This window comes from Sycon ciliatum, chromosome 12, assembly GCF_964019385.1.
Source record: "Sycon ciliatum chromosome 12, ocSycCili1.1, whole genome shotgun sequence".
Lineage (NCBI taxonomy): Eukaryota > Metazoa > Porifera > Calcarea > Leucosolenida > Sycettidae > Sycon > Sycon ciliatum.
Window position 1 is genome coordinate 27718543 of NC_088654.1, and position 24426 is coordinate 27742968.

The window sequence follows — 24426 nt, forward strand, 5'->3', positions numbered from 1 at the left end:
GGGTGTTCCATAAAATGGACCCACGAGCGGTTGGACGGTCGTGGCCGGCTTTGGAGGCAGATTTGTGTGAGCGAGATTAAGCGCGTACTTGTTAGTGCTAGACCTGCGCCTACTGCATCTGCCTCTGAAATAGCCCGTCCCTGTATACATTCACGCGATTACTCCTCTCGCTATCGTATTATCACACCTCTCTCCACTTAGATATACCAGCGCTGCCTCCTATTCCATTATCGTTGTCTGATGATTGGTTCAGCCATGAAACTCTGAGTCACAACGGAATAAATTTGCCAAGGTTTTCATTGTGTGCCTTTGTGTAATACTACTACAACTATGTTGTCACTTTTGTAAGATCTCTTACACGCTATTCTATAACATTAATTTTAGTGACCAAGCTTTTCTTGAACCCCGAAAAACAGGCCTGATTACAAAAATATAATAAATGTCTCATTTCTTTATCCACATTCCGAACATTCATTATTAAACATACCATAGAAACTGTATAGCATGTAATTCTAGTAGGGGTGAAACAATTTTACCGAATACTCGAGTACTAGCACTCGCTCGGGTTTTTCATAAATAATCGTACTTGGAATAAATCAGAGCACTCGTTCAATTATGGTACATGCATTTACCACAGAAATCTGCAGTTTCAGAGCAGCAGTCGGCAGATATTGATGTGCAGACTGTGTGATGAACATTTGTTCACGAGTAGAGAGAGCCCAAATGACCCACCAACCAATGTACCCGAGAAAAATGACTGCCACTCGATTCAATCAGGGTTGTATCATGTCATTGGTGTGTAATTTTTAAGAGAAGAAAAATACTCGAATATTCGATCTGAGAAAATCAGAGTACTTCGAAGTACCGTAGAATCCCGAGGATAAGCCCATGGGCTTATCTGTTTCACAAGGACATTTCGGTGGGCTTATACGAGAACATGGGCTTATACGAGGTCATGGGCTTATACGCCGACACCAAGTTGTGCTATTGAAAAGTATCAAGGAAGTGTGAAGTACATTGCTGAAAACCACTGTGCAAACAAAAACAACCGATGATTGTGCTGAAATGTACGAAAAAAACTATAATGTGAATGACTACGTACATGGTATGGCCAAGAGTCCATGATTTATGGACTCTCGGTATGACCTAGGCCCATGGGCTTGTACGATGAAGCTTTGTGATGTTCGAACAAACCCTGGTCTTTTGCGCGGGCATGGGCGAATACGCGGATGGGCTTATCCGCGGGATTCTACGGTACTAGAACTCGAACTCGGGATCTCAGTGCAAATTTTCACCCCTAAATTTTAAAAATTAGGTGTAGTAAAATTCCTGTATCACGGACCTGTCAGGTTTCAGGTGTAATGTAGAATTTGGTGACCAGCCTACCCTTCATAAACAGTGTGGACTCCAGTGCCATTTTAGGTGTAATCAGGTTGCGTTTGGTTGGTCACATTCCACAACAGGAATCACTGGGAATCATTCTTGCCCGTTTGTTTGGTCAAATAATTCCGCTAGGTGGGTCACATTCCAGAATGGGAATCACTGATCATTCCAACTTACATGCTGGAATGATCATTCTTTTTCCGGAATCAAAAATGAAAATGGTTGGCACAAGCCTATCAATGTAGCAACAGGCTCAATTGCCTCAAATCATGCACTCAGAAGTACCTTGCCTCTCTTAAGGAAACTAGAGTCGGGTGAAAGAGAAGAGAGCCGTGGTTCCACAATGACATCATGGAATTGTTATGTCAAGGGATTCCAAGTTGATTCTGGCGCGTTTGTTTGGTCAGGTGATTCTTCCGTTCCCATTCTAGAATAGTTTATTATTATTATTATTATTTGAAACTCGGATGTTGAGCCATAAATAAATGTAGAAAAGAAAGGGACATTATGTATACGAGTTAAGAGTAACTCTCCATCACTGTAACTGGATACTATTATACAGTCAGAAAGTGCAATAACTAAGCACAAAACTGACAGAGTACTGAGACATTTGACGTCCTGACACCTAGCTTCAACACATCTCCGTAGCGCTAACCGACAGCCTTCCAACTTGGAAGGTTCGAGGTTATGAAAAGACCAAAGAGGGGAAGGCAAGCGCAACGAAAACGAGCAAAAGCTACATTCCCAACGGAACAAAGAATGTCGATTGTAACTGGACGATGACGAGACCAAAACGATATTTGACAAAGCGGTCTAACTACAATTCGAAGCAGCAAAGCAGCACGCCACCCAACTTGGGTGGGTCATAAGTATTATTGTTACTCGGATGTTGAGCCAATAATAAATGTAGAAAGGAAGAGGATATGTGGATACGAGTTAAGAGTAACTCTCCATCACTGTAACCAGATGCTATATACAGTCAGAAAGTGCAACAATTAGGCACAAAGCGGACAAAGTACTGAGACATTCGACGTCCTGACACCTAGCTTAAACACATCTCCGTACCGCTAACCGACAGCCTTCCAACTCGGAAGGTTCAAGGTTATGGAAAGACCAAAGAGGGGAAGGTAAGCGCAACAAAAACGAGCACAAGCTACAGTCCTAACGGAACAAAGAATGTCGATTGTTACTGGACGATGACGAGACCAGTAGGATACTTGAAAAAGCGGTCTAACTACAATTCGAAGTAGCAAAGCAGCACACCACCCAACTCGGGTGGCTCATAAATATCAAAGATAAGTAAAGAAGGGGGAAGCATTGCGAAAACGAATTGTACAAGCCGAAAGCCAAACTCCTACGGTACTCCTCATGCTTGACATTGTGATGGACTAGTTGACTACAAAACGAGTTGTTTCACACGACGTACGTTTCGCCGTATGGTTCGTGACGGTCCTACTGGTCTCGTCATCGTCCAGTAACAATCGACATTCTTTGTTCCGTTAGGACTCTAGCTTGTGCTCGTTTTCGTTGCTCTTACCTACCCCTCTTTGGTCTTTCCATAACCTTGAACCTTCCGAGTTGGAAGGCTGTCGGTTAGCGCTACGGAGATGTGTTGAAGCTAGGTGGCAGGACGTCGAATGTCTCAGTACTTTGCCAGCTTGGTGCCTAGTTGTTGCACTTTCTGACTGTATATAGTATCTGGTTACAGTGATGGAGAATTACTCTTAACTCGTATCCATATGTCCTCTTCCTTTCTACAATTATTATTTAACTCGGATGGTGAGCCAATTAAATTATTGTGAAAAGAAGAGGGACAATATGTCCACCACAGGGGTGTACGCAGGATTCGGAATGAGGGGGGTGCTCCAACCTTTCCCCAAAGAACCGAATAATGCATTATTTGTGTTCGTTTGATACATGGATGGTTGATATGTTGATGTTTACTTTTACTGTGCCATTTAACCGTGATTCAAGCATTTACCATGATTTACCAAGTCCAGGGAAAATGTAGGAACTTTTCTGTAGAATGGAGCAACCATGAGGCCTTGAAGTGCCCAATCCCAAATATACCCCTCCATATATTTGGAGGACAAAATGTACTTCCTCGGTAAGCTGTGTGCAAGAGTACACTACTCTTGCTAGATCATAATTATCACGAAACCATTTTCAATTTGACTAATGTACTTTGAAGTACTAGAACAACTTACAATACTTCACACATTGAATGGGGCGAGAAGGCAAAAGTACCATAACAACTTCTGGCAGGAGGCACAGAAAAAGCTCCCAGGAGTTTTTATACACTTGCTTCTGGAATGGAGAAATAGAACCATGTAATAGAGGAAGCAAGTGAAATGGATGGTGGTAGCTTCACAAACAGGATACTAGCAGAGGGCTGCCACATTACTGTTAGTAGAAATCAGAAGCAGTGTCTGAGGTGTTCAACGTCAGCTTGGCAAGGGGGCAGCTACCGCTTTAGAAGCCATAGCATGTTTAGGATTTCAAGGGCCCGAAACAACAGATTAGCACACTTTCGTGAGAAATCGTTTTCAGTCGGTTTGTCGGAACAACTGATCGGAGTGTTCCCGGAAAATCGGAATAGAATAAGTTGAGGCCCCTGACAATATGGATAACCCTCTCACGGTCCTGCCACATTTATTGTACATGTAACATGGTGAGCTATGATCAACTTGTGACGACAGCGAGTGGAAAGCAAAACATCCGTTAGAAAAATCTGATAATTGTGCCACGAAAAATCACGTTCAAAAGTGTCTGATTTATGAACATGCCCATTTCACAATGAAGTTTACTAAATATCAAATTCAATCACATCTCAATGTATAGCCTCACTCAAGACCTTTCCAATGGGCCGTCATTTGCGTGAATCGGACAATCGGTTGTAAAGTTATGGTACTTTTAGCGGCATGGGTACAGCAAGTTGACATACATCATGCTACATGTACATGTATGTGGAACATTTTGAGGGGAGTGCTTAAGCACCCAAAGCACCCCTCCCCCCCCCCCCCCCGGGTACGCCACTGCACCAACGTAACCAGATCTTATACAGTCAGCGAGTGCGACAAAATGGCACAAAATTGACAAGGAGTACTGAGACATTCGCAGGACTGCCACTTGCTCCGATTTTCCGGAAATCGTCCGATTTTTGATCACCTGTCGGACAAACCGACCGATTTTGTTCCCAAAGGGGGACAACCGATTATTTTATTTTGAGCGCTTTTTAGTCCAGTTGGCCATTCGGCGCTTCCAGGTCGCGTTTGGCCAGTCATTGTACATGTACACGTAGCAGTAAAATGCACGCGTGCTTGCATGTGTATGGACTGTTAAAATGTGTTCTGAGGCCCCAACAGCAAGCCATTTTCCTGAAATATTTCAACGGGGGACAACCCGGACCCCCGTCAGATTTTTCTCCCTCCAAGTGTGGCAGCCCTGCATTCGGCGACCTGACACCTGCATACCTGCCAAGTATCCAGATTTTTTCGGGATTATCCCGCAGTTTTGGATGAACTCCCGCAATCCCGAAATTCCTGTCGATTATCCCGAAATTCACTGTACAAGAAACAAGCTTGATATTGTACTTGCAGCACTTCAAATGACTTGTCACAGGCCAGTAATTGTCCTTATCGATCCCGGACCGCCATAGCCTGCAGTACCAGTAGATCTCCTAGTGCTCCTTCCATGAGCAGTCTCTGAAAAACCTCCGTTTTTGAGTCTTGAACATGTGTAAGTGTGATCCGATGATCACCATCAATCATCTATTATCGAAATGTTGGTGCCATCAAAAGTTAAAAAAGGATTTTTTTGGTAAAAATATGACATATTCCGAAAAACCAAGGCAAATCCCGGGATTTTGCCATGGCGATCCAGAAAAAGCACTCTGAGTACTTGGCAGGCATGCACCTAGCTCCAACACTTCTCCAAGGCGCAAACCAACAACCTTCCAACTTGGAAGGATCAGGTTCGGAAAGGTCCAAGAGGGGAAGGAAAGCGCAACGAAGAAGAGAACGTGCTACGCATCACGGCAACAAAAGAATGCCGAAAGTTACTGGATGATGACGAAACTAGTGAGACTATTGGACATACCGGCCTTACTACAACTCGACGACGCAAAGCAACAGACCACCCAACTTGGGAGGCTCAAGTTTATGCAATAAACGTAGAAAGGGGAAGCTAAGCGAAGACGAATTGTGACAAACCAAAACGTCAACATCCTACTGAACTCCACTATCATGTATGATGGACTAGTTATGTACAATAACAAGTAGTTCCAAACGACATACGTTTCGCCGTATAGGTCATGACGGCTCATCAGGTGTGCAATATTCAGCTCGGATGGTGAGCCAATTAAATTATTGTGAAAAGAAGAAGGACAAAATGTTACGAGTTATGACCAACGGTCCACCAACGTAACCAGATCTTAAACAGTCAGCAAGTGCGACAAAATGGCACAAAACTGAGATCATTAATTTTATATCTCAGACTTGCTGCAAAACACTCATGCCAATGACGACTATTTGCTCAGGTGACGGTAGGTCAGACACAGAGCTATTGAAGTCCTGGCCGGCCGCCTGCCATTCGGCGAACGTAAACGTCTTCTTGCCGCACTGCACACGGAAGTTTGCCTGGGGTGAGTAGTGACGGTTGTTCCTTGTTTGGAAGACGTGCTGTGCGAGGGTTTGCGGGTCACATTTGTACAGCGTGTAGAAGACACCATCGGGCGTGAAGCACTGGTTACCAATGTAGTACTGATCGGCAAACTCACCGTTATCATCACACTGACAGGCACGTTTGCCAGCCGAACGAGCGGGTATTCCCGGATAGACGATGACATTGCCCGGTCCGGTCATCTTGTCGTGCCCTAGGTATGCCTTCACTCCGCCAAACACCATAAAGTTACCACTGTTGTTGTAGTACGCCGACCCGTCATCGTGGTCAATAGACCAGCGGCCTGCGTAACCATTGATGATGAAGTTCTGCGTGATGTGATTCGGCGCTGGCACGATACTTGGCGGCCCATCGGTACACTGTGCTGGCGTGATGTAGGGTTGTCTATCCCAGCTGTTAAACATCCCATGGTCATCGGTCTCACGCACCATGTTAAAGATCAGGTTTCCGCGCAGGAGAGTGTCACCGCCAAAGCCATCGTTGAAGTTGATACCAGCACGGGGACCGTTATAACAGACATTGTCTACGAACATGTTCCCGCAGGCTAACGCCTGGAAGTAGCAGGAGACTTGCTTGCCGTACATACCGAAATCGTGGATGTGATTGTTGCTGATGAGATTACGGGCCGGGTACGAGGGCTGCATGCCGTCCATCATACCCGCACGCCCGACCGCCACGACGGCACTGTCGCCTGTCAGTGTGATCTCGTTGTGCGATACGGTGCAGTTGCGTACATACTCGGACAGGAAGATAGCGTTGCCGCCGACCGCGTCAAACGTACAATTCGTCACCGTACAGTCCGAGGCGTCTTGAATGAAGAACGCGGCGTTGCGATGTATCGACCAATCACCGCCCGACGGCACCTCGTAGTAATCCAGAAACGTGGTACGCGTTTCAGTGAACGTCAGACCGGCAAAGTGGATGTTCCTGACGGGACGTGAGGAACCGCTGCCACGTAACTGCACTAGACTGAAGTGCTGCGGAGCAACCACTTCAGCATGCTGCAGATCAGCACATTGTGTGGCGTTGGGGTAGAAATAGAGTGTTGATGTGTCTGTGTCCAAAAACCACTCTCCCGGCGAGTCCAACTCTTCGGCTATGTTCTCAACGTAGTAATGATTCTTACCAGCATTTCCACCGCGCGCTTCTTGCCAACCACCGTACTTAAAATACAGCTCGTGTTTCTTTGTATTCACGCTGTCAAGCTGTACGTATGTATGAGCACACACATGTGCAGACACACACACATGTTCACACACACACGCACACACACACACACACACACACACACACACATACACACACACACATACACACACACACATACACACACACATACACACACACACACACACACACACACACACATACACACACACACATACACACACACATACACACACACATACACAAACGTGCACCCACACAGGTGTACACATGCGGCCAACGGATTCAGACACAGTTTCTGACGGAGACACTGAGTTGATTGTGAGCTGCTTTCCCACTTCTCACCCTGGATCATGATGAACAGGCAGTCATAACACCTAGCCACATACTATGACAACAAAGTACATGATTGTACCGTATCCGACATAGAAATCCGTTGAGAAGTCAAGCGGCCACCACGGGATGTTGGCCTCGCAGCCGCAAGCACTGCACTGCTGTCCCATTTTAACAGAGTATGCGTGTGAACTACAGTGCGTGTGAGCGCTAAAAGCAATGAGGCGCCGGCCCGGGTCATCCCTTTGAAAGCAATGAGGCGCCGGCCCCGGTCATCCCATTAAAAACAATGAGGGCGCCGGCCCCGGTCATCCCATTGAAAGCAATGAGGACGCCGGCCCCGGTTATCCCATTGAAAGCAATGAGGGCGCCGGCCCCGGTCATCCCATTGAAAGCAATGAGGGCGCCGGCCCCGGTCATCCCATTGAAAGCAATGAGGGCGCCGGCCCCGGTTATCCCATTGAAAGCAATGACCCAGTCCAGCAATACCATACAACAGCGTGTTATATATCGACCCTGCTCCAAGGGCGGCTGGAATAGGGAACCCAGGAGCAACACCCATATCGTTTAGCGTTACAGGCATGCGTGTCCCCTCCCTCTACGCTAGACTCCCTGGTCTTGACCGGCCGTGGCAGTCTGACCGATTCCTGGTCTTGACCGGCCGTGCCAGTCTGACCGATTCCTGGTCTTGACCAGCCGTGGCAGTCTGACCGATTCCTGGTCTTGACCGGCCGTGGCAGTCTGACCGATTCCTGGTCTTGACCGGCCGTGGCAGTCTGACCGATTCCTGGTCTTGACCGGCCGTGGCAGTCTGACCGATTCCTGGTCTTGACCGGCCGTGGCAGTCTGACCGATTCCTGGTCTTGACCGGCCGTGGCAGTCTGACCGATTCCTGGTCTTGACCAGCCATGGCAGTCTGACCGATTCCTGGTCTTGACCAGCCGTGGCAGTCTGACCGATTCCTGGCCGCATGACAACTCCCCCCGTTACATGACCAACCCTTGGTCCCCCCCCCTTCCCACCCCTCCGCTTCAAACCCATCAAATTCCAAGCGTCATGAGCGTCGGTGACCGAACAGGAGATAGAGATTGCTATATAGGCAGATGTCCTGAATACTCTTGTGTCACGATATTCAGACCCGCAAACACTGGCTACAAAAGCACTGGGCATGCCACATGACTCATAATTGATGACATAATGCATAAGCAGGTCACATAACCAATAATTAATGACATCATGCGTAAGCAGCTCACATGACAAACCATTGATGACATCATGTGCAATCAGGTCACATGACAAATCCACATCACATGACCAGCCATTGATGACGTCATGCAAAGCAGGTCACATGACTAGCCCTTGTGACGTTATGAGTAATCAGGTCACATGACAGCTTACCTGAAACATCCAGTTTCCCCAGTACTGAGTGTGGAACATATGAACAACGCCGGTACTGGGATTGCTCCACGATGCCGTCCTGTTGGCCATCTCTGCGCCGTATTTGATTCCCTTTGGCCGATCACGGTATGGATCGTTCCAGAATGAGTAGACGGGCTGAAGTCCGGGCACACCGTCTAGAGCGGAGTACGTATGATAGTGGAATGATGGCCAGTGATCATCACCAGTGACATGATGTGGACGAACTGGTTTATCCACACTTATCATCGTGTCACTGGGTGAGGGCGCTGCTGCTGCTGCTGTCTGCAGTGTCGAGTGCGAGTGGAGGTCTTGAGAAGCGTCCAGATCTTCCGCCACGCTACCGTCTATAATGTAAAACAAGTCACACAACCAGAGAGAATAGCAGGGGAATGGAGCTGGTATCATTGCGTTCTAAAGGATAACGAGATTTTCATAATTAACAGTTTGTGTGAGACATGGCTGGAGGTCTGAGTTTTTCACATCCACAGAAACACCATCACTCTCTATGTATCAATGCACAGCTGCAGGAACACTATCACTCTCTATGTATCAATGCACAGCTGCAGGAACACCATCACTCTCTATGTATCAATGCACAGCTGCAGGAACACCATCACTCTCTATGTATCAATGCACAGCTGCAGGAACACCATCACTCTCTATGTATCAATGCACAGCTGCAGGAACACCATCACTCTCTATGTATCAATGCACAGCTGCAGGAACACCATCACTCTCTATGTATCAATGCACAGCTGCAGAAACACCATCACTCTCTATGTATCAATGCACAGATGCAGGAACACCATCACTCTCTATGTATCAATGCACAGCTGCAGGAACACCATCACTCTCTATGTATCAAGACACAGCTGCAGGAACACCATCACTCTCTATGTATCAATGCACAGCTGCAGGAACACCATCACTCTCTATGTATCAATGCACAGCTGCAGAAACACCATCACTCTCTATGTATCAAGACACAGCTGCAGGGACACCATCACTCTCTATGTATCAAGACACAGCTGCAGGAACACCATCACTCTCTATGTATCAATACACAGCTGCAGGGACACCATCACTCTCTATGTATCAAGACACAGCTGCAGGGACACCATCACTCTCTATGTATCAAGACACAGCTGCAGAAACACCATCACTCTCTATGTATCAAGGCACAGATGTAGCTCCTAAAGTGGAGGGAGGTGAGTTGATCAGACCCACCACAAAGTGATCAAAGACCTAAAATCCTATTCGCTGCACCCATGAAGCGAGTATTGAGATTACAATAGATACAAATAGGAGTGGACGTCGACCCCCACATGCTTTCATGCTCTTGTAAAGTACATCTGAATAATTTCGCCCGCATAAAAGTTGCAGGTGCATCGTTGTAACGCATGTGCACACGGGAACGTTTGACAATGCAAGTACTGAAAAATCAGTGTTACCTTGGCGATCTTTGAAGAGTTGGTCAAGCCTGGCGTCCTCGGATATTGCACCGCTCGCCGTGGCGTAACCTTGACAACCTTCGTCGCCCTCTTGACTGACATAATAGCACACGCCGGACATCTGCTGAGGATCACCGTTGGGGTAGCGTGCACGGATCTGCCGAACGCCGTTGACGAACAGAGTGGTGAACGTCATGCCTTCTGGTACCTGGGCCTGGAAGACGTTTGTATTTGTTTTGCTCTTTGTCCAGGACAACGTGAGCGGTGTTCCACCACTCAGAGTAACCTGTGTAGCATAGAGAAAGAATAAATACAATGGGAGGTTCTGGTGTGTATTGGGGAGATGGAACTGGCTCCGCTCAGCACCGTTGATCTATCCCATGCTGTGTCGCATCAAGTGAAGCCCGCGTGGCTGGTGTACCCATCTATGCATCCCGCTTTCTGTATGTGTATGCTACGTTCTCTCGTACTACTACTGCGGCGGACAATGGAATCCGTTGAGAAGTTAAGCGCAAACGTGGCGCTGGCCTTGCAGCCACGAGCACTGCATTGCTGATCCACTTTTACACCCGGGGTGCTGGCCTTGCAGCCACGAGCACTGCATTGCTGATCCACTTTTACACCCGGGGTGCTGGCCTTGCAGTCACGAGCACTTCATAGCTGATCCATTTTTACACCCGGGGTGCTGGCCTTGCAGCCACGAGCACTGCATTGCTGATCCACTTTTACACCCGGGGCGCTGGCCTTGCAGCCACGAGCACTGCATTGCTGATCCACTTTTACACCCGGGGTGCTGGCCTTGCAGTCACGAGCACTGCATAGCTGATCCACTTACACATGTGACTTTTACACCCGGGGTGCTGGCCTTGCAGTCACGAGCACTGCATAGCTGATCCACTTAAACATGTGACTTTTACACCCGGGGTGCTGGCCTTGCAGTCACGAGCACTGCATAGCTGATCCACTTTTACACCCGGGGTGCTGGCCTTGCAGTCACGAGCACTGCATAGCTGATCCACTTTTACACCCGGGGTGCTGGCCTTGCAGTCATGAGCACTGCATTGCTGATCCACTTTTACACCCGGGGTGCTGGCCTTGCAGCCACGAGCACTGCATAGCTGATTCACTTTTACACCCGGGGTGCTGGCCTTGCAGTCACGAGCACTTCATAGCTGATCCATTTTTACACCCGGGGTGCTGGCCTTGCAGCCACGAGCACTGCATTGCTGATCCACTTTTACACCCGGGGCGCTGGCCTTGCAGCCACGAGCACTGCATTGCTGATCCACTTTTACACCCGGGGTGCTGGCCTTGCAGTCACGAGCACTGCATAGCTGATCCACTTAAACATGTGACTTTTACACCCGGGGTGCTGGCCTTGCAGTCAAGAGCACTGCATTGCTGATCCACTTTTACACCCGGGGTGCTGGCCTTGCAGTCACGAGCACTGCATTGCTGATCCACTTTTACACCCGGGGTGCTGGCCTTGCAGCCACGAGCACTGCATTGCTGATCCACTTTTACACCCGGGGTGCTGGCCTTGCAGCCACGAGCACTGCATTGCTGATCCACTTTTACACCCGGGGTGCTGGCCTTGCAGTCACGAGCACTGCATAGCTGATCCACTTAAACATGTGACTTTTACACCCGGGGTGCTGGCCTTGCAGTCACGAGCACTGCATAGCTGATCCACTTAAACATGTGACTTTTACACCCGGGGTGCTGGCCTTGCAGTCACGAGCACTGCATAGCTGATCCACTTTTACACCCGGGGTGCTGGCCTTGCAGTCACGAGCACTGCATAGCTGATCCACTTTTACACCCGGGGTGCTGGCCTTGCAGTCATGAGCACTGCATTGCTGATCCACTTTTACACCCGGGGTGCTGGCCTTGCAGTCAAGAGCACTGCATTGCTGATCCACTTTTACACCCGGGGTGCTGGCCTTGCAGTCACGAGCACTGCATTGCTGATCCACTTTTACACCCGGGGTGCTGGCCTTGCAGCCACGAGCACTGCATTGCTGATCCACTTTTACACCCGGGGTGCTGGCCTTGCAGCCACGAGCACTGCATTGCTGATCCACTTTTACAGCCGGGGTGCTGGCCTTGCAGTCACGAGCACTTCATAGCTGAGCCATTTTTACACCCGGGGTGCTGGCCTTGCAGCCACGAGCACTGCATTGCTGATCCACTTTTACACCCGGGGCGCTGGCCTTGCAGCCACGAGCACTGCATTGCTGATCCACTTTTACACCCGGGGTGCTGGCCTTGCAGTCACGAGCACTGCATAGCTGATCCACTTAAACATGTGACTTTTACACCCGGGGTGCTGGCCTTGCAGTCACGAGCACTGCATAGCTGATCCACTTAAACATGTGACTTTTACACCCGGGGTGCTGGCCTTGCAGTCGCGAGCACTGCATAGCTGATCCACTTTTACACCCGGGGTGCTGGCCTTGCAGTCACGAGCACTGCATAGCTGATCCACTTTTACACCCGGGGTGCTGGCCTTGCAGTCACCATGGTTACGAGCACTGCATTGCTGATCCACTTTCACAGTGTGTACATGAACTACAGTGCATGTATGAGCTAAAAGCAATGAGGTCATCCCATTGAAAGCAATGAGGCGCCGGCCCCGGTCATCCCATTGAAAGCAATGAGGCGCCGGCCCCGGTCATCCCATTGAAAGCAATGAGGCGCCGGCCCCGGTCATCCCATTGAAAGTAATGAGGCGCCGACCCTGGTCATCCCATTGAAAGCAATGAGGCGCCGGCCCCGGTCATCCCATTGAAAGCAATGAGGCGCCGGCCCCGGTCATCCCATTAATAGCAATGAGGCGCCGGCCCCGGTCATCCCATTGAAAGCAATGAGGTGCCGGCCCCGGTCATCCCATCGGATTTCAATGTCCACGGCCGTACTATTTACTGTTACGCATACGTTGCCTTGTCACTCACTTCCTGCACGCATGCCATCACACTCTACAATTCATTGCATGTACATTGATACACTGTTATCGCAGTCTTTTCCTCAGTTCTTGTTATGTTCTCCTTGCATTGACAATTCATTTTGATTCTTCATGTATAAAGATTGGTGCTGAGCCGGGTAGCATTTTCTTCGGGTATTGGGTTCAGGTAGTTTTCCACGGGTAGCACGGGTACCCGGTCGGGTAAAGTTTCCATGGTAACATCACAATGCACCCCTTCCCTTACACACTGGGTAGACATGTGGAGTATTGGATGAATTTGTACACGTGCACTGTACATGATGTCATCTGCGACTGTACGGGTTTTCGGGTATTATTAGTATTCTGTACCAGTTTACCCGAGGTCCTCACAGGTAGCACTGGTACCCGACTACCCAAGGTCCTCATGGGTAGCACTGGTACCCGACTACCCAAGGTCCTCACGGGTAGCACGGGTACCCGACTACCCGTGGACACCCCTAATAAAGATATCGAAACCCAACAGCGGCGTGCCCAATGCTTTTGAAGCCAGTGTTTGCATGTCCGCATACCATGCCACCCGCTTTTCAGGCCATCTGCCAATATAACAATCTTTATCTCCTGTTAGGTCAGCAATGCTCATGACGCTTGGTGTTTGATGGGTTTGAAGCAGAGGGTGAACCAAGGTGGTGATATGAAGGACAGTTTAAAAATAATATTAACAGTTTGCGTGAGATATGGCTGAAGGTCGAGTTTTCCGCATCCACAGGAACACCATCACTCTCTATGTATCAATGCACAGCTGCAGGAACACCATCACTCTCTATGTATCAATGCACAGCTGCAGGAACACCATCACTCTCTATGTATCAAGACACAGCTGCAGGAACACCATCACTCTCTATGTATGGAATCAAGCAAGAGTACGAGTGTGAGATCGCCTAATCACAGCCCGCCGCGCGAAGCGCGAAGGGCTGTGATGCAGGCTGATCGAGCACGAGTGCGAGTGTTTTGATTGCATTTCTGACATGCACCCACGCTTGAAACTCATATCGAACTTGAAAATACTTCGCGAAGGGCTGTGATTGGCTGATAGAACATGAACACGACTGTTTTGATTGGATTTCTGACAAGAACGCGCACTTCGATCTTCCTATCGTGCTTGAAAGCACGACTCTCAGCCTTCTCGAGCCCGAGTCGAGTAAAAAAAAAGCGAGCTTGATCAGTGAATCAAAGCCCTAGTGGAGCGGGCTTTGATCGTGAAATCAAAGCCCGCCTGGGCTAGCTTTGATGGGAAAATCAAAGCCCGCTCCACTAAATATGGAGTTCTACTTCTTGTAGCATGCTTTGATCGCCTCATCTAGGCCCTGCTAGGTGCAATGCGATTGGTCATCTCCGTGCCTACAGTCTTGTGACATGTCAGAAGTATCAATGCACAGCTGCAGGAACACCATCACTCTCTATGTATCAAGGCACAGCTGCAGGAACACCATCACTCTCTATGTATCAATGCACAGCTGCAGGAACACCATCACTCTCTATGTATCAATACACAGCTGCAGGAACACCATCACTCTCTATGTATCAATGCACAGCTGCAGCTCCACAGAGCAGGACAGCTTACAATGAAATCAAATGCGGAATGGTCAGACTTTACTGTGCTTCATGCGCACAGTTTCAAATCCAGAAATACTAGTACACACGCAAATCTCTCTCTCTCTCTCTCTCTCTCTCTCTCTCTCTCTCTCTCTCTCTCTCTCTCTCTCTCTCTCTCTCTCTCTCTCTCTCTCTCTCTCTCTCTCTCTCTCTCTCTCTCTCTCTCTCTCTCTCTCTGTCCTTGTCTCCGCTCTCTGCCCCCCCCCCCCCTCCTCCTTCTCATACCGGTATATAGCCCCATAGCCATCACAATAAAATACACTGATCTGGACTCTAAATTTCCAAACTGTTCCGCTCCGCCATCCCTCCCCCCCCCCCCCCCCCCACCACCAGTAAACTGTACTTCAGATGACTGACCGTACCACACTAAAATACTTTCAAATTCCCCTGCATTCATGCATAAGGATAATGTCCTTGCTGCAATGAATATGTACACGTCTTACCTTGCCATTCGGACGCGAGGCCGTGTAGAGTATTGGTGCGTCTTCGCTTCCACTGTCTTCCACAGACAGATGCAATGGATGCTTCATGAAGTATTTTCCATCGCTAATATTCACCACCGCACCTGCCCACACACTGCTCGAGTTGCTCGCTAGCTGTTGTCGTTTATGATAGCGAATAGCGTCGCGAGCCTGAGCTAGCGTGCTGAAGGGTTTATCTGGTGTTGTGCCGGGATTATGGTCGTCTCCACTCGGTGATACAAACAATCGAAGAGCGCTAGCTGACATACGAGGTATGTGTTCGCTAGGTGGACGAGTGTCGTCTTGCGCCGGAAGATGGTGTGAGCAATTGTCCGCAAAGTTCAGACCCCTCTCCAGAGCCGCTAAATTCGTCCCAGTGCGCTCGGCACCGAACGCTAGCGCTGCCTTTTTCACCTCGCATTCCAAATCAGCAAACGGTTGTCCTGTTGAAAACTGAATGAAACTGATCAGGCAAAGGCAGCTTGCAAACAGCGTGACGGTCATTCTGGCTACGTTTAGCGCACCCACGCAGCGGTTATTCCCTCCCATGCTCAGGAAGTACTCCTCTGTCACTAACGAAACCCTTCAAGGCTACATGGAACTGAAGAGAGGGATGACGACAAGAAGCGCTTTCTTGAAGAAAAGAAGATGCTCACTATGTTCAGATGAAGTGGAGCAAATCAGGAACGTTCGCGGAGAGAGTTTTCTTGGTTCTCATCAGAGTCAGAAGCCAGAACACAAACGGCAGATCCGCTGAGCTCCCAGGACATGAATCACGTGATTGATATCCACACATCGATGACTAGAAAAAGAACCTTTTTTTTGGTGTATGTTGCTAGTGCCAGTAGACCCAGGCCAGGTGCTCGAAGTCCGTACACTTTTACAGTGTGTGTTTGCCGAGCTGAAACTCACACTAGCAATGATCACTTGCCAGAATCCTGCTCGTGGATGGAAGGTATCTTGTCCAAGTTTGTTCTGAGGCCAGGTTCGATTGAACCAGGCCATCTTTCGATCCGATCTGTTTCTCTGGAGTTCGCTGATTTTTCATATCAAATTTTGGTGTCGCAGAGGGTACTCTAAGTCCGTACTGATCAGAGGTGACTTGAAATACACACATATTTCTGCTAATTGCTAACTTGCAATCCCTCGGTTACGACGAAAGCACCGAAGGGATATGTTTGGCATGTGCCTCCACCAGTATTTCTTGCAAAAGCGTAATTTGTTGCCGAAATGCAAGCTGTTTTTAGTCGGCTCAGAGAAGAAGCAGCTGCGCTGTGAAAACCGCGGGAAAACAGTGGTGGAGATGCCAGGAGTGTCAACCTTTCTGCAAGGATTGGTGGTTCTCTGTAAATTCTTCTCCTCTGGCCATTGTCAGCTCTAAGCTGGCTCTTGATGATTGAGTGAAGGTCTGTTTGACGCTGTGTCCGTTCGAAATCGGTCTTGGCAAAGTTGATTTTTGCATGAAATGTAACCCAATTTGTATTTCGTATGGACACTCGAAAACCCACTCGCGTGGTATGGGACTTCTGCTTATCGTAGATCCCTGAAAATTGCTACGCGAGGAGAACATACCACACTGTCCCCTCCATAAAATGTTTGGGTCGAATACAATAACAGAACATGAAATTATGGGCGTACGAACAGTAACTTAGGATACCATGTACGGACTTCGAGCACCTGGGTCCACTAGTGGTACATGCCTACTACATGGTGACAAGGAAGCGCTCAGCTAGCTATAGCTAGCGACTAAAAAAATAATAATTATTATGAAAAGGTTCTTTACTATACTACACAATCGTCATGTAGGTCTACATGGTCTACGAGTTACCATGGTTACGCTACTGTAAAAGCAGAAATTTTCGGTGGTGTTTTATTTTCGGTAACTTCGGTGCCGACAATTTTGACCGAAAATAAAACGCACCGAAAATTTCGGTACAACCGATACTGTATACGTGTAGTACTAGCACACCTACTTCGAAGTACCTGGAAAACGGGTTTTACCGAAAATATTACACCACCGAAAATTTCTGCTTTTACTGTCCGCTAACACCACCAGTTTGACCGTATTGTCCAATGGTCTTGCCAGTATCGTCATCGACATGCATGAACATCCGCCAACGTCTTTCACAGCTGAGACTTTCAGCGCGTGCTTATCTTGGTTGCGCTCACCTTCCCCTCCTTACTACTTACTATACTAGGATGTTATTTCTATCTTAGAACCGTCCAAGTAGTTGGAAGGCTGTTGGAGTGCGCATCCAAGAATGGCAAGATCATGAAGATCTGCTAGAGCTGATAGCCAGGTACATATACAGTGAACTACTGTGTAGTTGTAAACGTCAGTACTGTGACGTCAGTACTGTGACGTCGGTCAGTGTCGTGCAATGTTATCGCATTTTTTTTTTTTTACTAGAGCCACGTAAACCCGTCATGTGTGAGCCATGAATAAGGCCTTAAGGGGAGTGGTGGCGTGGTCTGGGATGCTCTGCCGACCTTGAGCATGAGCTGATAGTTATAGTAACTGGTGGTGTTAGTGGACAGTATAGCGTAACTTGTAGTTCCTTGGTCCTTTCTCTTTTGTATACTTGAAGTAAATAATATTAAACCTTGGCTCTCCATCCGAGTATTAGATAAACCTTGTTTTAGTTCACACATGTTGTTGGTTTGACAGCATGAAACAAGGTAGAGGACACCGTGTTCGGAAACAACCGTGGATGGTTGTAGAAAGGTCACTGTTTCCGAACACGGTGTCGATGTCCTCCACCTTGTTTCATGCAGTCAAACCAACAACACTCAACAGTAATCATGGTAATACTAATAGTCAGACACATGTACATGACTTGTTGTACACTACCTGCTACACTGCAACAACGTCACAGGCATGCACAGGATATCGCAATACACTCAAAAGTACAATGTAATTACGTATTCACTTTGCTTACTACAAATCTGATTGAAGCTCTGATTGAAGCGCTTTACGCTACTACTGAAGCTGCCATCGTTGTTGGATCCACTATCACCGACTGGTTCACCACGTCAGTGGGTGTCAGGCAGGGCTGTTTTCTCGCCTTGTCTGTTCAACGTATTCCTGGAGTACATCATGTATGACGCTTTGGAGGAGTTTGATGGGTCAGTATGTATCGGCGGCATGTGCGTGACCAACCTACGTTTTGCGGATGATATAGATCTAATCGCATCGTCTGTGGAAGAGCTGATGGACCTGACCGAGCGCGTGGATACGAGTGCAACAAGACTAGGCATGCAGATCAATGCTTTCAAGACCAAGTCAATGGCAGCGCCGGAGGGCGGTGGTGATCTGGGGTGCATTCAAGTAGGCAATGAGCGAATAGAAGAGGTATCCCAGTTTAAATACTTAGGTGCCTTAATCACGTCGGATGGCAAGTCCGATGTGGAGATAAGAAGACGCTTAGCACTAGGGAAGCAAAAGATCATTGAGCTTCAATTCATTTGGAAATCGCCATCACTTTCTTTGCCCACTAAATTTCGTTTTGTTAGGTCTATTGTGCTAGCGACTGTTTTATACGGATGCCAATCTTGGACATTATCTGCCTCATCAATGAGAAGAATTTCATCCTTCGAGATGAAATGCTTCCGCCGACTCTTAGGAGTAACATACCACGACCGGCGCACCAACCAATCTATCCTGGAAGAAATCAATGACATCATCGGAGCAAGGATGCGGCTAGCGAACGAAGTCAAGAAATTTAAGTTGATGTGGTTTGGCCATGTTACGAGACATGACGTTTTCTCCAAGCCCTTCCTGCAAGGATCAACTCCTGGATCTCGACCGAGATGAAGGCCCGCGACATCATGGATTTCTAACATTAAAAGTTGGACGGGTCTTCCCTTGCATGCTCTCTCTCATGCAGCACACGATAGAGTTGGATTCAGAGACATCATTCACAATTCTCTCGCTGATTAATGCCTCTACGATCACCTTGTGATTATGAGTTATACATACATACATACATACATACATACATACTACAATTATTACAAGTATTCGTCTCTATGTTGTCTCTGTGTGGATTGCGTGTTACATTTTATTGGCAAATTATTTAATTTGAAGAAGGGCTGAGGCTTCCTGCAGCTTCATCTGTGAAAAGAATTCGGGTGGACACACCCATTCCCATAGCGCTGCATATCACATCCGAACCAGTTCCGTTATTTTTACAACGTTTCGGCACTTGGCCATCGTCAGGTAATAACAAATTATTTAATTATTTGGGTTATCTTTTTGCTTTGGTCTCTGTACATGTAGACTCCACACAAGACTTAATTGGCATTGTGTGGTGTTGGATGTACTAACTACTGTCTGTACTGACTACTGACTACTGACTACTGTCTGTACTGACTACTGTCTGTACTGACTACTGACTACTGACTACTAGTACTGTCTGTACATGTCAGTACTGTAGTAAGATCAAGTACACAATAATTATTTTAGTCTAGTCTAGACTAAAGCCCGGGCACTGGGCCATGGGGTAGTGTGTAAACATGGTGAAGGCTAAAGCCAAGGCCAGGGCCATGGCATGGGCCTGCCCAGCTAGGTGAGTAGGTCTACAGACAGACTTGTAGTACTTGTAAGTATTAGTTGTAGTCTCGCAGGCCAGGCTCAGTACGTGTCGCCACATGACCACAGTCCACAGACAGTCCACAGACAGTCCACAGACAGTCCACAGACAGTACACAGTACACACTACTACTGTACTAGTACTACTCTATCACCACTGACACGGTACCAGTCGGTCGCTGCTGTTGAGTGTTGTTTTGTCACCTACAAACCGTCGTCTTGGCTAGCGGCAGACTTCGGTAAAAATAAGAGCAGAGAGCTAAGGAACGAGGCTAGGCTGTGTGTGAGACACAGCCAAAACTGTAAGCTTCTATCAGTATACTAGTACTAGTCAATAGGGTATGAGATAGCCACCCTTCCACCAGTAGTCTACTGTTGGCGAGTGTTGCTGTTGTTGTTGGATGAGTGGACACAAAGGAGTGATCATCAAGCCAGTGTCGCTATTACCCTACACAGGTATCCTGATGGTCTGGTGATAGTGATTTGGAAAAGAGACACACTGCGCAGAACGTCAGTATCACGTGAGTTAGTAGTGCGTGCCTTGTACTGTGTTGAAGCCGCGTGTGTCGAGAACCAGGATCTACGAAGATCTACAAAGACCGATCGATAGGCGATACTGTAAATCTGCCGTGACAGCTTTTCTCAGCGATAGCCGATACCGGTGCCTGCCGTGAGAGCGTTTTCTTGATCGACACCCAGCGGAGATACTAGCCTTGGTCCATGGCGTCGTTCTGCGTGGTAAGGACTCTATAATAATTAAATGTACAGTACATGTACAACATTTGCGACTGTATGTATTTATGTTGAACTCGGATGGTGAGCCAATACAATTATGATGAAGACTTGAAGGAGGAGGACAAAATGTTACGAATTATGACAAATTTTGTCGCACCCGCTAACTGTATAAGATCTGGTTACGTTGGTGGACAGTTTGTCATAACTCGTAACATTTTGTCCTTTTCCTTTCTTCATCATAATTGTATGTATTTATGTGTCACGTTTATGGTTATTACTTGTACACTTTTGAAGTATTCGTGCCTGTTTCTGTTAGCACATGTATGTCAAACGAATACCAGTAGGTGCGATGCTGCACCGCTGCTTTGCATGTCATGATTGGAAGCTGTGGCCTAAGTAAAAAAAAAGGTGTATGTGTATGTGTGCGTACGTGCAGTGTGTGTGGGTGTGTGTGTTACGTGCTGTGTGTGTGTGTGTGTGTGCGTGTTGCATGTATGTGCTTGTGTGTGTCCTTGTGTGTTTGTGTGTGCATGTGCGCGTATGTGCATGTGCACGTGTGTGCATGTGCGCGCGTGTACGTAATGTCCACAGACATCTTCAAGCCACACTGACAGCATTAGCAGCAGCAATGCTTTCCAGCTGGAAGTAGAAGGCCACTCAATACGGATGACGTCACAATACCCTGGGAATGACTTCACCTTGCGCACCCCGTCTGCGAGAAGGAGCAGCAGAGATGTTCGTTTCGGAGCAAACATGCAGTCTATCAAGAAATCCCACGTATTCTTCTTTTCAGCAGCCATCCCTCAGGTCATTCGCTCTTCATCTTGTACCAGCAATAGACTGTTGATTTGTAAACGCAAAGTTCCTGTGGCTGTCTCCCCCAAACTTCCAGTGGTTGTCTCCCCCAAAGTTCCAATGACTGGTTCTTCTAAACTTCCATCTCAAACAAGTACAGATTCCGGCGTACTTTCAGATATTGCAGAAGAAAGCTAGCTGCCCTGTCGGAAATGATCACCGTTGAAAATGTAACGTGTTGTGCACTTGATCCACTTGACGTCTCTACAGTGGGATGTCCATCATCTTACTCACATTTCAGCTCTCTTTCACTCACTCACCCTCTCTCACACACCACACTCACACACCCACACACACACACACACACACACACAAACACACACACACACACACACACACACACACACACACACACACACACACACACACACACACATTCACACTTTCTCTCTCTCTCTCTCTCTCTCTCTCTCTCTCTCTCTCTCTCTCTCTCTCTTTCTCTCTCTCTCTCTCTTTCTTTCTTTCTCTCTTTCCCTCTCACTTATTCTGGAGATTCGGTGTGTACATGTAGTCGTGTAGAACTACACACCACATACATTGTACATAATGTAACTATCTCTCTACAGCGTCCAGAACTGTCCAGTCTTTTATTGGTACACTGTAACCTCCATACTCTCTACTCCATATAGTCAGTTGGCCGGTTTCTCAAAAAGTGCTCGTTTCTGATTTCCTGTGTCGATTTGAGTCCAACATTTCGTGGGTGGTTGGACGTGTTGGAGATCGGCAGGGCAAACAATTTCGCGCTTGGGTGCCTTTTCTGCGTTGGGGCTGAAGGGAGTTACGGCGACTTGTTTGAATACGAAGACGAACACTGTGCAAATTAAGCGCATGCTCAAAACACGCATATGCGAATTCTGCGCAAGTGAAAAGGATGATGACGTCCGCCCACGACTAAATTTCAAACTAATTACTTACTTGACTGGTTCGACAATTGTGTTTTTGCTTTCATCCAATGCCGATCGCATGGCCTCTCTAAGTTTCTTTGCCGATCTGTCCGACAACCTAGACAGGTAGATGGCAGATAAGAAGGTGCAAGTGTTTATGATTCCTGTTGTTAGTTGTCTTGTTCGACATGGCAGACGATTTGGGGCTGGAAACTGTTTCCTTGGCGAAAGCTTCAGGTGAAGGAGTGAAATGCATTTGTCACAACCCGAATTTTCCTGCTCATCAGCCTCTCAAGCGCTTGACGGAGACTACCTGGACTACCCTATGGAATGCAGCTGAGACGAAGAGAGATGACACTTGGATGTCGATCGGAAATCTTGATAGAGAAACTTGCGGCGAAGTTCTATACCACAAAGCCTGCTACAAGTGGTACACAAACAAAAAGACTTTGAAGAAGACAGCCGTTGCTGAGTCTGTCCGGCCCGTCGAGGCTGTTGCCTAGTGTTGGTGGCGACGAAGGCTGTGAAGGTGATGATGATGATGATGACAGCGAGCCTGAGCAAAGAGATGTTGAGCCCCCCAAAAAGCGGACCCGTTCCAGTGGGAGCCAGACAGATTTAAATTTGTGCCTATTCTGCCAGCACCTGTCAAAAAGAAGAAGTGGGGAAAAGGAGCCACTGACCCAATGCATATCGTTCAGTGCGAGCAATAACATCGTCAATGCTGCAACAATTCGCAGTGACTCGCGGGTCTTGAGGGAGGTGTCTGGTGGAGATGCAATCGCCAGGGAAATCAAGTATCACCGCTCGTGCCTGGCCAACTACACTCACAAGAGGACACTCGAAGGCCTGACGAAGCCCACAGTGTCCACTACAGCACCGTCCCTGGGTCATACTGACAGCTTCGGTGCAGCATTTGCCCAGCTGACCATGTCCGTGCAGACACTTGTCCTATCTCAAAGTAAGGTAGACGTCGGTGCTTGTGTGAGCATGGCCAGCATGCGCCGGAAGTATGCCACCCTCCTGTCTTCCATTGGCGTCAACGACCCACCCAGGTGGCGTTTATTTGCTCTGAAACAGCTGCTAGTTGATTATTTCCAGGAACAGATCTTGTTCTTCAGCTGTCCAAGCCGACCAACTGCCGGGGAATTTGTGATTTCCTCTGCGGTCCCCAAGGCCTTGCTTCTATCCGTGTGTGCCAAGAGCCTTGTAGGACCTACAGAGGATAAAGACGGTCAGGAACTTGACATTGAGGATATGGCAGACCATAGTCGTGTTGGTGTGCAAGCCATTGCTGAGCTTGAGATGCGTCACACAGCACTCCATTTGCGCCACACCATACAGCCACTGGAAACACGTGGCGCTGCCGTGCCGACTGCCGAGAGCCTCCAAGCTGAGGCAACTCCAATTCCTGGTGACCTCTACAAGTTCCTATGTCTTCTTATTACTGGTAAGCATCTACCCTAGCCACTCACTATAATCTTCTCATTGTGGATCTTAGTGTTTGACTTGTATGCCCTCCCCTTCCTCTGCCCCCCCCCCACCCCCTGGCAGGTTTTGCCTGGGACTTTTCCCAACTGCAGTGGTAGCATCTGATTGCACAGACATTGTGCTGTCCATGTCAGAAGATGTGTACATAACGTGCACATAGTGGACCGTAGAAATGTGAGAAAAACGAGCACACTCCGATTGTGCAGTGACGTATGTACAGTGTGTGTAGTCTGTGCACGTGTAATAATCGGAAATACGTAGCAGAAAAGTGAATATGTAATACAAAAGTAGTTTTGCATGATGTTGGATATCAGAAAGTCAATATTGTGGAGGTCTTATTAACTCATTGTTATGGCTTGTGTGTTTCTAATGTACACAG

At 47.9% G+C, this 24426-nt stretch overlaps 1 protein-coding gene and 1 long non-coding RNA gene across 2 annotated transcripts; one reads left to right on the forward strand and one right to left on the reverse strand.

Annotated features, from left to right (window-relative positions):
- Nucleotides 1-5510: 5510 nt before the first annotated feature.
- LOC135828330 (uncharacterized) lies at nucleotides 5511-16216 on the reverse strand. The gene is made up of 4 exons (XM_065340779.1): nucleotides 15474-16216; nucleotides 10434-10719; nucleotides 8962-9326; nucleotides 5511-7268 (listed from the first exon to the last, which is right to left on the reverse strand). The coding sequence occupies exons 1-4, from the start codon at nucleotides 16038-16040 to the stop codon at nucleotides 5874-5876; spliced, it is 2613 nt and encodes an 870-aa protein (XP_065196851.1). The 5' UTR covers nucleotides 16041-16216; the 3' UTR covers nucleotides 5511-5873.
- A 4052-nt stretch (nucleotides 16217-20268) lies between these two features.
- Nucleotides 20269-21828, forward strand: LOC135828610 (uncharacterized). Its single transcript, XR_010555724.1, has 2 exons — nucleotides 20269-20820; nucleotides 21409-21828. It is a non-coding gene; the product is annotated as an uncharacterized LOC135828610 (long non-coding RNA).
- Nucleotides 21829-24426: the final 2598 nt, after the last annotated feature.